General features: G+C 35.4%; 1 protein-coding gene across 3 annotated transcripts; it reads left to right on the top strand.

Moving 5' to 3' along the window:
* The first annotated feature begins 335 nt into the window (after positions 1–335).
* On the top strand, positions 336–8,924 carry LOC121319850 (proline and serine-rich protein 2-like). 3 transcript variants are annotated; one of them, XM_041257718.1, is made up of 6 exons: positions 336–507; positions 1,338–1,426; positions 1,655–1,822; positions 3,500–3,553; positions 5,655–5,907; positions 6,298–8,924. In XM_041257718.1, exons 3-6 carry the CDS (start codon positions 1,688–1,690, stop codon positions 7,674–7,676), a joined length of 1,821 nt encoding a protein of 606 aa, XP_041113652.1. In that variant the 5' UTR covers positions 336–507; positions 1,338–1,426; positions 1,655–1,687; the 3' UTR covers positions 7,677–8,924. The 3 variants fall into 3 exon arrangements, with proteins under 3 accessions (XP_041113652.1, XP_041113651.1, XP_041113653.1); XM_041257717.1 differs by lacking the exon at positions 1,338–1,426; XM_041257719.1 differs by lacking the exons at positions 1,338–1,426; positions 3,500–3,553.
* The last annotated feature ends 5,825 nt before the right edge of the window (positions 8,925–14,749 follow it).

Here is a 14,749-nt window from a genome sequence, read left to right as displayed (position 1 = left end):
ATTATTTTTGTATGCAAGATCAAAGGTGTTTTCTGTTTAGAAGTTTGTGACCCCAACCAAAAAAAAAAGTAATAAAATATTATAGAGGGAAAGTAGCATTTAAGGTCAATGGAAAACAGTGTTGGGTCAAATAAACCTGGTTAAAATGACAATGTAAAATTTGGGAGACTGAATAAGAAGTTTAATGTTAGAATAAACACATAGCACTTCTATAAACCCAGGACCCTTCAACTGTAATTGCTATTTGGGTCACCTGTCTCTTTAAGGTAAACAATAAACTAGTTTGACGTTCTGGATAGGGTGGAGAGTGGGTTATTTCTGCGCCTGCGCGTTTGTTTTAGTTTAGTTGAGTTGTTTGAACAGACTGTTACTCAAGGTACATCTATAGAAAATAAGGAGAGCGACAGTATTTTAAAGTGCCAATATTTTTCTAACTGCAGCGGCTTTGATAAAATATTTTTTTGTGTGTATAGAGGATTTTGTGTAACCCAAATGTGCTTTTCCAAGGTAAGTTGCTTTTAAAAATGTAGTATGTTTTGATTTGGGTTATACTAACGATGTCTGCTTTAGATATAGGCTACATTTATTTAAACAATAATGGATTTTGTTTTATACAAAGACCCGTAACTTAAATATGTAGAATTTCACATTAAACCTTAACAATATTTCCTCAACTGCAGTTTTAAATATCCATTCGTCTTTAAATTTCTTCTTCTAAATGCATTTATAGTCAGTCTTTTGTATCTATTTTTTGTGAAGTTTTTATGAAGTTTTTTTTTTGTTTGTTTGTTTTAATTAAATTTATACAATTGCTTGCTACTGGTGAAATAAAAACACGCTTTAATGTAGGTAGAATACAGCAGATTTTTTTTTTTTTTTTGCCGTCTTTGTGCATTTAAACTAATTACCAAATACGTTTGATAATTGGGCAACACTAGTAACACTATCTCTGTGGGTTTAAAAAAAAAAAAGTAGCTTCATCTATTTTTCAGTGTTTTATTAGAACTATAATGCCAGATTCAAAACAAGTCTATTGGTGTTTACTTGTCTACGTGCAGTGTCTCAGCAGGCGTAGACGTTGCCCGACAACACAAATTTAGATACTATACCTGTGCCGCGCCTCTTAAAGTTGCGCGATTTCAAAACGATGAAATGTGTACATATTTTAATTGGTGCATATCCTGTACAACGGTAGACAATTTAATAATATAAACGATTTCATTACATGGTACAGATTATTAGTACCGGCGGAACTGAGTGTGTTTTGATCATCCTCATTCAAAGACGCATACAAATGCAGTTATGATGTTTAGTACTTAAGTGATGTATAATTGCAGTAACAAACTCCACGTGTGGAAGTGTCAGTGTTGTTCCCAAGGTTTCTGCTATTTGTGACCCTGTGGTTGTTACCTGAGAGCACTGAAAGGTAACTACAATTCCTGTAATTCTCAGCTGTCATAAGAATTTGATATTAGGACTGTGTCTAAGTTCCTGCCTTTTGTTGCTTCTTTGGTTCCATCTTAGTCTGCAGCCATAAAACCAAATCTATTTGATCAAGACTATGAATGTACTGTTTGTTTGAGCTGTGTCCGTTTTTAAGTTGCAGGAAAAAAAAAAATATGAATACAATTCTCTTAACACTTTTCATTTTCAGAAGCTTGCTATGGCACAGTGGGCGTGAAGTACAATGCCAAGGCAGTATATTGACTCCAGTTCAGAAACAATGGAACATCAGATTGCCCCAAAAACTCAGCTGCGTTTTGGTATGAATGGAAGCCATGCCGGCCTCAGAAAAAATTCCCTTTCACGGAGCTCCACCCTTGTAAGTGTTGAGACTTATTCATGAGGTGCTGCATTTCCAAAAGCAATACAAAGAGTAGTTAAACTATGTTTTATGCCAAATCTGACTGTTTTATATTACCCTCAATGGTGAATGGCATTTTCTAATGCAACACAGTTGAAATGCTTCCTTTCAGTGGTTTTATGACTCGGTGGGTTTAATTGGTGACTATTTTGTGTGCGTGTGTGTGTTTTTTTTGTTTTTTTTAAGTTGTCCATGAATAGCTTATTATCCCCCACTAGTATTTCAGGTATCTGTGATGAAACTTCTGGGGTTATCAGAATTTAGCAAATAACCCGCTGTATTTGTCTTACTCTCTGTCTTGTGATTAGATAATGAAGGCTAAATCTTTAGTGGCGTTTTTCATACGACTATTTATTATCATACTGTAAGTGAAAGTGGTGGTACATATCTACAGGAATATTTCATGCTTTAGTGAGCTGTGAAAGTCACTTAAGGGCTCCAGATCGCAAATGCAACTACATTTATTTATTTATGGGGTTAGGCACCATTGGCGCCAATAACACAAAAGTACTGCTTTGCTAGCTTTTAAAAAGAATAGTGAGAACACCAAACGTTTAATCTCCCACTTATATATTTTTTTGAATACATTTTTTTTTTTTTTTTTTTGTGCAATACGTGTGAATGCGCTATGGTGCCGGTGCACACCTGTTAACCCTTTCAAGGTCGGGCACGAATATTTCGGGCCCCGTCGTTTCACAGCGTTGCCTGGTTTGTTTTTCAATTGCATCATTTAAGACAGCGCTGAAACGTGATCTGATTGTACTCATGGGTTTAAGAGTCATGTGAACTGAAGGGAAAGCTCGATGAACTTTGAACCTGGGTGAGATTGTAGTTAGCAGTGAAAAGAGAGCTAATTTTGTAAAATGGAATTCGGCAAGCGGTCTCGCAGTGCAGTCGGAGAATGGGGGTGGTTGTGATTACCCCAGTGAGAGCGATGATCCTGATTTAGAGGATGAAGAGCTTTTGTATCGTATGTTTGCTGAAGACACGGACACGATTCGTGATTTGGTATCTGTTCTGTTTATGTTCTTGCTCACATATCCCTTACTATTATAAAATTGGTCTTTTTAAATGCTCTATCCTGATTGGTCAAAACAGGTAACATGGGGGGTGTTAATATTGCAGCATGGTCCCATGGGTTGAAACTTTTTTGAAAAGGGGACAAAGTTCAATTACTCCTTTTATCGGGGTATGTTTTTAAAAATGATTTTGTAAATTAGTTTGGTTTTTTTTCAGCTTTATGGCACACTGACCCATTTTCCTGCATTCATAAAACAGAAGCCATGTGGACTATACTATATACATTACATTAACCGTGGCCCGGCGGCCCGGGGCCAGTACAGAGTGCAGTTTGGCTGGTAGTTATGAAGCACCACAGGCCCAACAGGGCAGGCAACATTTAACTGTGTCGAACACTGCTCATTCTCGATCTGCTGCCTGTCACTCACACACCCACATGGCAGACGGCTACTCTGTCACAAGCTTTAATACCCTTTGTCTTTCTAAACAAGGGAGTTAGGGGGGAGCTCCCTAATAAAAGTTGAATCTCCAAACAATAATTGTGTGAATATAGTAATTGTTACAGTTGTATATATTAATATTTAAAACAGGATTCATTTATCCGACTTTTTACAGATCCACCTTCTGGTTCCACCACAGTGGGATTCGCGACAGACCACTGTGTTTAGGGTATGTTATCGTGTTTGCCAGTTTCCTTGCAAGTTGTTTATTTACTGTCTTTATATATAAATTACCTGTCTTTGCTTATTTATAGTTATTTAGGCAGATGATTTACTTTATAAAGCGACATTCAACAAGTCAGTCTCCTTTTTTTTTTTTTTTGTCAGCCCTTTTTTCTGCACGGTTTTGTATTTTTATTTGTAATTTACCATCTGAAGGGGAATTTTTTTTACATTGGCTCTTAAGGCAAAAAGTTTGTCTGGACCAGTACTTTCTGAATTGTAACTGAAATTACACCATGTTCCATTTGAGTGCAACAGAATACATTAGGATGTTTGTTGAATTAACATATAATTGTCAATGACGGATTATTTCAGGGACGTGTATTTATGTGATAATAAACCAAGCATTTTCGTATTTACCTAAAACAAATTTACTGACTGCAAAAAAAGTGTTTAAAGTGCAAGAGTTAATTTGTGTGTGTGAAAAAAAAAAAAAAAATATATATATATATATATATATATATATATATATATATATATATATATATATATATATATATATATATATATATATATATATATATATATATAATATATATATATATATATATATATATATAGATATATATAAGTTAAATTTATAACATGTATTTTATATACAATGTTAATTTTACATTATATGTATATATAATTGTTTTGGCAGCTATAGCAGTCTCACCACACCAGGTTATTTTTATACTTTGGTTTTATGCATATGTCTTTTTATCTTCTTACTACATTACTAAATTACATTTAAGTTTTTATTTTGAACCCAATAGGGTTAGCTCTATTTTGTATTTACAGCAGTATCGGGGAGGCTATTACTAGAACACTCATTATAGTGTAGGCCCACTGCTTGCTTGGAATGCCACTGGTTTCTCACAGTTTTTCCAGGTGATTTTATAAAAGGGTTTTGATTTTATTATTGTATAGCTATACGAAAGAGAAATATTAGAAATAAATAGAACATTCATTAGTCTAAGGGGAGAAGGGTTTAGCTAATTAATTCCTTTTAATTCAGTTCATTTGGCTATTTACTGGGTACTGGCTGAAATACATTGTTAATGAGATGAGGAATGTCTTTTTGTATTTATTTTAATTTCGGCAGCTTCTCTTTAAAAAACATCTTTTTTGTTTTAGAAAGGGTTTTACTGAAGGTTGACATTTCCACATTTTTGACAATTCCACTTATCCCTGTCTTTGTTGGGACCTGTATCATTTAACCTTGTTGTAGATCGTTCTTATTCCTAACACCAAGTCCATACTTGTAACTGGATACCTTGTATAGCGTTTCAGCTTTATGAATGTAGCTTTGTTACAATAAAGATTAATACAGAGACCTGACAGCGCGTCTGTGGAACACCTGCTTTTTATTTAGCTGTAACTTCAGTTTTGATAATTAGGCTCAATTAAAAGCCTTTAATGATGGTCTTTGTATTCAAACATTTAGCCATTTTTACATAAATATAATCTTAGAGCTGAAGGACTTATCTTTCCTTTGATTGCCTCACAAGACATTTTGTATATCCTACAAGGTGGCACAGTGAGTGAATGCACATTGTTGTGACACAAGGATGCATTTTAAATGTAGTTTTATATGTTATTTTGGGCTTTGTAAACCTGTTCTCTGATACATTCATTATTATAATTCTTTTTTTAAATTGCTATTTTGGTTACTTTATATTTAGGAGGGGTTCATTTTGTTGTGCTTGGTGTAATAGCACAGTTGCTGTCTGGTTTCTAAGGCACTATTTACTTACAGGTAATTCAACAAAGGCAGAATAAAAAAAAAAATAAAATAAACATACTGTGTTTTATAGAGTGCCTTTTACTGGCATTGTATTTATGACAATGCTCACCATTGAAGTTTTTATTTACTGGCTGTTTTATAGACCATTGACCACCTCAAACAATGTAAATATTACTTGGTGGATAAGCATCAATAAGTGGATTTTAGACCAGTGACAGAGAGGATTGTTCACTTGTCAATCTTGGGAGATTTAATATGGACTGAAACTCCTCAAATATATCAAGTAACCAAAATTGTTTTTGTTATCATGTTCCTACAGGAGGATGATGCCCTAAAGGCCCTGACTCATGAGGAAAAGGAGTGCCTAATGTTCTTTGAGGAAACCATTGATTCTTTGGAACAACAAGATCTGTCTTCTGGGGACAGTACTCCTGTGAATGGCAGGTCTACCCCAACTTATTCTTTTAACGAGGAAAGAGGTTCAAGCCCAAAAGAAGAAATCATTGATCTGGTTCAAATAAACCCTGAAGAAGCAGAAGACCGAAATACTATTAACCATTCCCCATTGCCAGGTAAAGATATTTCACAAAAAAATATAACATAACTGAGCATCTTGAATTGTACAACTGTGATCTAGTTGGATCATTGTGGGTCTTGCAGTTTGACTGGTTTACTGTTTCATCATGCAGTAGACACAGTGATACAGTAGGAACCAAATAACATCATGCTGACGAGACTATAATGGATAGTATTATGTCTGGTTAATTGTGGAGAAACAGACCCTTGTTTCTTTGGTCACCTTATCCATTATTATATATATATATATATATATAAATATAGATATATATATATATATATATATATATATATATATATATATATATATATATATATATATATATATATATATAATGGAAGTATGTTCATGGACTAAAGTATTTGTTTGATTTATTTATTTTCAGTCGGAAAGATCTACACAGAGCAGCAGGATGAATTTAAGCTAAAACAGGAGATAACTGAAAACTACCACACTTTAGACTACTACCCTCCTCCACCACCTATGGTAACATCTCCAAAGTGGGACAGACCCTTGCCAGCTACCCTGACAGACCAGAGCCAGCACTCGTTTGCTTATTTTCACCCTATAGGCTCCATTCCCACTCCTGTCATAATTGCCCAGAAGATTGCAGAGAGAAAGGCAGGTAATGGGCATATGTCTCCAACCTCAATTCTGGATGAGAGGAGAAGGAGTTTTGAAAGTGACAAAAGTGCTCCCTTATCTCCTGATAACTCAGGCAGACTAGGTACTGTTCCAAAACCTGGTAGGTTTCCAAGCAACATCATTATCATGGGGAGTGGCAAGGAATATAACCAGACCATCTCAAAAGCCTCTGTCAGTGTGCAGGAACGCAAAGTACAGATGCTAGCTAACCTAACCGGGTCTCCAAACTTCTCTCCTGAACTGGAGGAGATGGCAGTGAGAAAGACCCCAAACAGGAGCTTATCGTTTAGAGACCCAGTACCTGAACAAACCAGGACTGAAGCTCTGTCCAAACTGGGTCTCGTGAAAGAGAAGACCGTAACTGATCACCACAGGCAGACTGGCTACAGGTCTATGGTTGTGTACCCCAGTCACGTTCCTTCAAGCAAAACTGAGTCTAATGGACCTCAAAACGATCAAAACATTGCCAAAAAAGGAGCTTCGACCGATCACCATGGAATGAGTGGTTACAAGTCCATAGTTGTGAACCACAGTCAAGTTCTTTCAAGCAAAACTCAAACAGTTTCTAATGAACCTCAAAGTGATTACAGCAGTGCCAAAAAAGGAGCTTCAGCTAGTCTGCATGCACAGAGTGATTACAAGTCCAAGATTGTGAAACCAAGCCAAGCCTCTCCTAGCAAAACTGAGGCATTGTCTGATGGACCTCCAAATGATCAAAACATTGCCAAAAAAGGAGCCTCTGCTGATCCCCATGGGGGAATTGGTTACAAGTCCATGGTGGTGCCCCCCAGTTTCAGTCCTTCAGTCAACACTGAGATTATGTCCAACGCACCTCAAAGCAGTGATAGTAGTGCTGAAACGGGAGCTCTGCCTCCTTACTCTGGGGTGAAGTCAGTCACATTTGGACCGGATGCCTGTTCCGCAAGAAAGTTTTCTCACCACAATGGATCCAAGAGTTTTAGTGGAAACAAAAGCAGGTCCCTAGACATAAAGAGGACCTGCTCTATACCCAGAACATCTGGTTTTAGACCACAAGGAGTTACTGTTCAGTTCTCTGGCCGTGGTTCCACTGATGAATCAAGAAGGGAAGCCCTGAGAAAACTCGGTCTTCTGAAATAAAATGTAATATTTATTTATTGGGAAAAGAAATGTACATACTGTACAGTGTGTGATTTTTTTTTTGGGGTCAACAGGTGCAGTGGTGTGATCATGAGAATCTAATGTACTGAAAAACAGACATTGAAAACCTGAGTGATGAAAGTGGAGATCTGTGCAGATTTGGTTTTGTAGCTTATGAGGATTATACAGTTAAGTGGCTGAAATACCTAAAAGAAAGGATTGAAGGCTAAAGGATCTTTTTGTGCCCTGGTTTTTACTATGTTATTGAGATCACCCAATATGTTCTCAAAAGGTCAGCAGCAGAGACTTACTGGTGTTAAATAATATTTAAAGATGCAATTTCATCATAATCTAGACACCTGCTCCCTAATGTAATGTCACTGGAGATTTATTTTGAATTTTGTCATACAAATTATAGGTGGTGGTGGGGGGGTGATATTAAGCTGTGATGATGTAAAATGAAGCCACTTGAATAAGTGACAAAGCAAATGTGACAGATCTATCGTTGCTGTATACTCCAAAGCATTGGTTAAAGACGTTTGTGGTTATGTTTGTGTATGACACACAGTTAGTTGCTTTTATGAAGTTAGTCTATGGTTTGCTATTACCTAGTAAATGGCATTGTGATACAACGCTGCTTTTATCACTTTCCATAGTAAAGGGATTTTTTCTTTTCACATGCTTTCCTCAGAATAAGTTTTGTTTAGGATATAAAAGGGTTAACCCACTTAACAATCCTTAGGTTCAGTGGTGTAAATTTTATAGTTGATCAATAGAGACTTAACATTTTCAAATCTATGGCAGGAATTCTGATGGAATTAAGGATCTAATTTACATAATACTATTTATGGTTTACAGCTACAATTCTTTAAATGAAAATATTTGTGTATGTTGGTCACCAACATTGTTGGTAACAAAATGCAACACACATTGATTATTATATTGGTTTTACTTGCATAGCAGTTTGATCCATTCCTTGTTTTACTAAGTTTAACAAGATACATGAGCTTGTTACCAATACACCTATGGCTCCTCACGCTTGTATTAAAACCTGAAATGTGTGAAACTGCTGTGTAATAGGAGTCATCGTCCCTCCCCCTCCTAAACTGATATACTATATCTATCTCGTATGTGTTGTTTACCAAATCACAGACCTAACTGTAGCACTGAAAACAGAAGCAATTAAAATCTTTTTTTTTTTTAAATATTGATTGGTTTATTTTAGGTCTTCTACAACAAAATAGACGATATAAACTGATATACTTATAGACTCGTACTATTGGATGTGTAGCATATTAGAGATACATAAATTACCCCTGAACACGATTTACATGATCAAACCTACACATCGTTATCACAACGAAATCAACATAAAAAGAAGTTTTTTTTTGTAATTCCCTACATTAACATAATAACAATATATATATATATATATATAGTATATAATATATATATATATAATATATATATATTAATCACATATACACACACATAGATAAAAAAAAATTACACACACACACACACACACTCTGTGTAAAGGGGAAAATGAAGGCATCAGAAAAAAGCAGTTACATATATTTGATAGTCTGTATACTTGTGTTCACTTTTAGTAGGTAACCATTTACAGGCCTGTCTTCTATATTATACATTATATAACATTATAACATTGTTATCAATTTCACTTTATAAACAATTTGTATTCTTAATATGAACGTTTTTGTATAATTTATTTAAAAAAATGTAAATGATTTTTGTGTCTGGCCTAATGGTACTTATAATTTGTGATCTTAGGTTTGAATATCTGCACTGTGTATCTTGGTTCCGTACTCATTTAAGTCAGCTGGAAGAGAGAAGGTTATGAATATATATTTACTTTGAAACTAAAAGTATGCAGTGTCTACTGAAATGTGAAGGTAGCAAAGGAAGTCGTGTGTGTTTAGTCTTTCACAAGGCATTGTCATTGTGATAAATGTTTCCCCACACAGGAAGCTCAAGGCGCAGGTTTGCAGCTATTGGGTGGAAGAATTAATAATTAATTATTAATATTAATAATTCAGTAATAATTTCACGCGGGATCATTTACTGCAAGTTCAGTGCCAACTAAGCTTGTAGCTTTCCCTTATCTTCCAGTGTGAATTGGAGAATGACAAGTCAGAATCTTACATTTTAAAACCTGGGATTTAGACAGTAAACCATTGCCTAATAAACATATCATACCAGTAGTAGATGTTAATTGTTGAACTATTGCATTCTGTATGTTGTCTGTGATTTAAACAGCTAGGCAGACTGAAGGAAAATGTGCTGCAATTACTGTTGCCTCGAGTATTGGAACATGATTATTATTATTATTATTATTATTATTATTATTATTATTATTTCCTAGACCATTTGAGGCCTGTTGTAAATGGCTTTCCTTGAACTTCCAACCAGACTCCTTTGACAGAGCTGCTGTTTGTGTGCTCTTTACTTCAGACAGGTTGGCTAGACATTCCTTGGCAGCCTAAAATAAACAAGGCTGTAAAAACGGAAAATTGGAAAAACATATTTGGCTTGCTTCAGTGAAGCATTGAGATGGTTTGTTTAGCAAGTAAGTGGCATTGTGATTTATATAAAAACAAAACATATAAAGGGAAGATTTTATTTAACATCTTTTCTAGTTTTTAGACCATATGCTGGAATCTGTAACAAGTATGTGATTCCTGTCTGTAGCTACTGCATGCATTGTTGTAGCTGTGACTGCATAAAAGTGGCATTCATTACAAATGTAATCCCGCAACTGCATTTTGATCTAACCACCTCTCTCCATAGCATACTATAGTATAAAAATGCTTTAGTCTGTAAAATGCTTTCTGACTGAAGTCCAAAGGCTGTCCCCTAGGACTAAAAAGCCTCCCTTTAGAATAGAGGTTACTGTGATACAGAGTACCATGTTATGAGCATAGCCATATGTAGTAAATCATTGTGAAGTATGGAAAATTACTGACATGTTTTTTTTTTTTTTTAGCAACAAAGTCTCAAACAAGGCTGCATACTTGTTAATTTATCTAAACTACTTTGTTTATTTGTTGGCTAAGCATTCAAGCTGTTCTTATTGTCTGCCTTGCAAGCTATAATAATTTTTAAAAATGTGTGTGTCGTATACAGTACATTTTAGACAAAGACACATACTCGGGCAATGTGTCAGTTGTATAATTGGGTCTAAAAATAAAAACAGTAATTGTCTCAAATGTGTAACATTTGAAGTATGGTTTAATTTAGACCAATATAATGCTCTAACAGTCTTAACTGGTGTTAAACCAGATCTCATTTTAGTACCAAGATAGTGGTGAAGTCTGTAGTAACTTCACATTCACCCTAGTTGTTTAACTTCACTGTAAAATGGACTTCAGTTTACTAGTTTCCCTAAACCAGAATAACAGGCTTTTTATCCTCCATGCCAGCAGAAAACCTGCCTTGACAAGCTTCGAAAACAGCTCTCTGAATGTCTCGCAAAACATGCGGTAAGTCTTCAGTATGACCTGGATTAAAGGAATACATGTGAAATATTGTACTGTACTATTTAAATAAATAAATCTGTTGGAAAAATGACCAAGTGATATTGGTTTTTGTGCTGTATGGCATGGGAATTGCATTCATGTAGGTTCAATTTTAAGAATATCCTGACTGCTTTTGTGAAATGGTAAACATTTACAGCACTGGCTTTGTTTTATGTGATACAATTAATCTACAAAACAATCTATAGGAATAATTTCATATTTTTTGCTCCAACCAACTCATTTACTCCACATCAGTAAATAAAACCTTACAGCTGTCTGCAATTTCAGGACAAATACTCCTAAAAGACTCAAACCCCCATTTATTTTGAATTGAGGAAACATTTCAATGGCTTTCCTGTTATGATATATAATGGTCCTTGTCAAAACAATATCTAACTGCATAGCTGGTAATAACTGCTACTACTTTATAAATAATGATAAAAGGTGATGTTTGAATAAAGAGTTGCCAGGTTACACTTGCATTCTATAAAATGGACTGCTGTTATCCCCTCAGTAAAGGTTCTTCTCCAGCTGCAATGGGTCTTGGTTACAACATTCTGTATCAGAATTTGAGAATATAAAGAACATGCATGGGCATTTGTAACATACTTCTACATGTATGGTATAATACTTTTCCAGGATACTGACAGCAGTTATTTTGTTTTTACAGCCTTGAAGAAGCAGCAATATGTTACCAACATACTTTTTTGTTGTGTGTTACTGTCAGAGCTCATGCTAAAACTGAACTGCCCGCTATGTGCCCTGTTGAAAACTATCTGTGGTCCAGTGTTCATTTACACTAGAGGATACTGAACGTTCCCGAAAGTGGCAACACGTACCCCAGTTACTCTTGTTGGAGACAGCAGGTTGCAGTTAAAGCAGATTCTCTGTGTTTAATCTAAAATCAAATAGAAATATGCCAACGCTAGAGCACAACCTTTTTTTGTTAGTTGTGTAACACCCACTGTATTATTCCCATAGTCTGGCCAGCCATCTGCTTGGTACAGTTTTAAAAACACATGCTATAATGTGTTCTTAGTTTTCAGGAAGATAACATTTTTGTCCAACAACATGTTAAATTGCCCCCATTGAATATAATTTGTGAATATAGTGGCACTATTGCCATAGAAATAACTATTGTTGGCATTCTATATTACTAACATTCTAAACTACATTAGTTACTAAAATCCTATACTGTTATAGGTGCTGTGATATTTATATTGCAGTATTCATTATTCATACTCTATAGTAATCACGTTGCTTGATAGTTCACACTGTAAATCTGTATTGTGGTACTGTACTGATACTGGCTGTATTGACTACAGTGTAGCAAAATCTCAGCATTGTGGTAGCCATGTCACACAGTACAATTGGTCTTTTCTGTCAATCGAAATAGACATCTGAGTTTAGACACATGTTTTAGATTAACTTTGTGACAGGGGGTCAAGTGTATAACAAAATAATTTCAATGAAAGTGTTTGTCAGGAATTTACCTTCCAGTCCCAAACATTTGACTGATGCTGTTGTATGTCCTGTAGTTGGAGAGGAGATAAAATGCCATGACCTTTCTGTCTGTAAACTTTGCATTCCAGCATTAAATTAGAGCATGACATTTCTACAGGGAGATTTAAAAATCTGAAGTCGGCAGGAAACTTCCACTCCAACAGGTTGTGCCAGTCCAGCAGATAAGAAGGCTTGTGTCAACATTACTCATGTGAAACAGCACAGCAAAGACACTGAATAAATAGAACAATGTGTGGCTGTTATTTAAAACAGTGTTCATTAAAACCTTCTACTGTTAAAGCCAGTGGTAATGACAAGGCTGGTTGTACTTAACTAAATAAATGGAACCTATTCAGAACAGTCAGTTAGAAGGAACAAGGAAATTATAAAATAGGACTACAGGTCACCAAAAAAGAATCCAGGTAAAAAGCTGCACAGGACCACACCTCGACAAACAAGACTCAACATTAAAATTTGTACAAGTCTTTAAAGCTTTTTAAATATTGGGTAAAAGTTACAAAAAAAAACAAAACAAAAAAAAATAACATTTGTCAAAATCCGCAGGTATTCTGTTCACTGTCTACATTCGGTATTGCAGTCATAAACATGTTTTGGACAGAAGTACTAAGCCTTTCCTCCGCAAATACATTCAATTTACTCCAGAACTGATTAAGGTGCTATGAAAGTAAGTAAAAAGAATATAATTGAAAAATCCCAGCCTTTGCATTCTCTGGAACTTGTACACAGTAGATTTGTTCCATGACATCAACAGATCTGAGAGGACCGGAGTATCAGGTTTCTTGAATCTGGTAGGATTCTAGTGTTTGAATTCCTTAACTGACTAGTCATAGGCATCATTCCAGTTAGACTTCCCAGTTACATTCTAATATTTATTGAATTGGTTTTATATATATATATATATATATATATATATATATATATATATATATATATATATATATATATATATATATATATATATATATATATATATATATATATATACACACACACACACACACACACACACACACACACACACACACACACACAGTGGCTCTCAAAAGTATTCACCCCCCCTTGGACTATTCCACATTTTATTTGTTACAACATGGAATCAAAATGGATTTAATTAGGCGCTTTTGCCACTGATCAACACAAAAAAAGTCCGTAATGTCAAAGTGAAAAATAAAATCTACAAATTGTTCTAAATTAATTACAAATACAAAACAGAAAATAATTGATTGTCTAAGTATTCACCCCCTTTGCTATAACACACCTAAATAAGCTCTGGTGCAACCAATTGTCTTTAGAAGTCACATAATTAGTTGAATGGAGTCCACCTGTGTGCAATTAAGGTGTTTCACATGATTTCAGGTTAAATACACCTGTCTCTGGGAGGTCCCACAGTTGGTTAGTACATTTCCTAACAAAAACTACATCATGAAGACAAAGCGACATTTAAAGCAAGGTTCTTCAAAAGCACCAATCAGGGGTAGGATATAAGAACATTTCCAAGGCATTGAATATCCTCCGGAGAGAATATGGCACAACTATGAATTTATCTAGAACAGGCCATCCTCAAAAACTGAGTATCTGGACAAGAAGGGCACTAGTCAGGGAGGCCACCAAGAGGCCTATGGCAACTCTAAAGGAGTTACAGCATTCCTTGACTGAGCTGGGAGACACTGCATGTGGCAACAATAACCCGGGAGCTTCACAAAACTGGCCTTCATGAGAGAGTGGCAAAAAAGAAAGCCATTGTTGGAAAAAAAACTTGAATCAAGTCTTGGCAAGAGTTTGCCAGAAGGCTTGTTGGAGACTCTAAGACCAAGTGGAAAAAGATTCTATGGTCTGCAAGAGACGTGGGACTTGGGAGAAGATTTATCTTCCAGCAGGACAATGACCCCAAACATACAGCCAAAGCCACACTGGAGAGGCTTAAAAACAAAAAGGTCAATGTCCTGGAGTGGCCCAGTCAAAGCCCGGACCTCAATCCAATCGACAATATGTGGAAAGAGTTGAAAATTGCTG

This window comes from Polyodon spathula, chromosome 8 (genome assembly GCF_017654505.1).
Source record: "Polyodon spathula isolate WHYD16114869_AA chromosome 8, ASM1765450v1, whole genome shotgun sequence".
NCBI lineage: Eukaryota > Metazoa > Chordata > Actinopteri > Acipenseriformes > Polyodontidae > Polyodon > Polyodon spathula.
This window is presented reverse-complemented; position numbering and strand designations above follow the sequence as displayed.

What these genes read in the sequence shown, in the direction of transcription:
- LOC121319850 (XM_041257717.1), top strand. Translation starts at nt 1,688, where the DNA reads ATGCCAAGGCAGTATATTGACTCCAGTTCAGAAACAATGGAACATCAG. An exon ending in GACAGACCACTGTGTTTAGG is followed by an intron (nt 3,554 to 5,654) that starts GTATGTTATCGT and finishes ATGTTCCTACAG; the next exon opens with GAGGATGATGCCCTAAAGGC. An exon ending in TAACCATTCCCCATTGCCAG is followed by an intron (nt 5,908 to 6,297) that starts GTAAAGATATTT and finishes ATTTATTTTCAG; the next exon opens with TCGGAAAGATCTACACAGAG.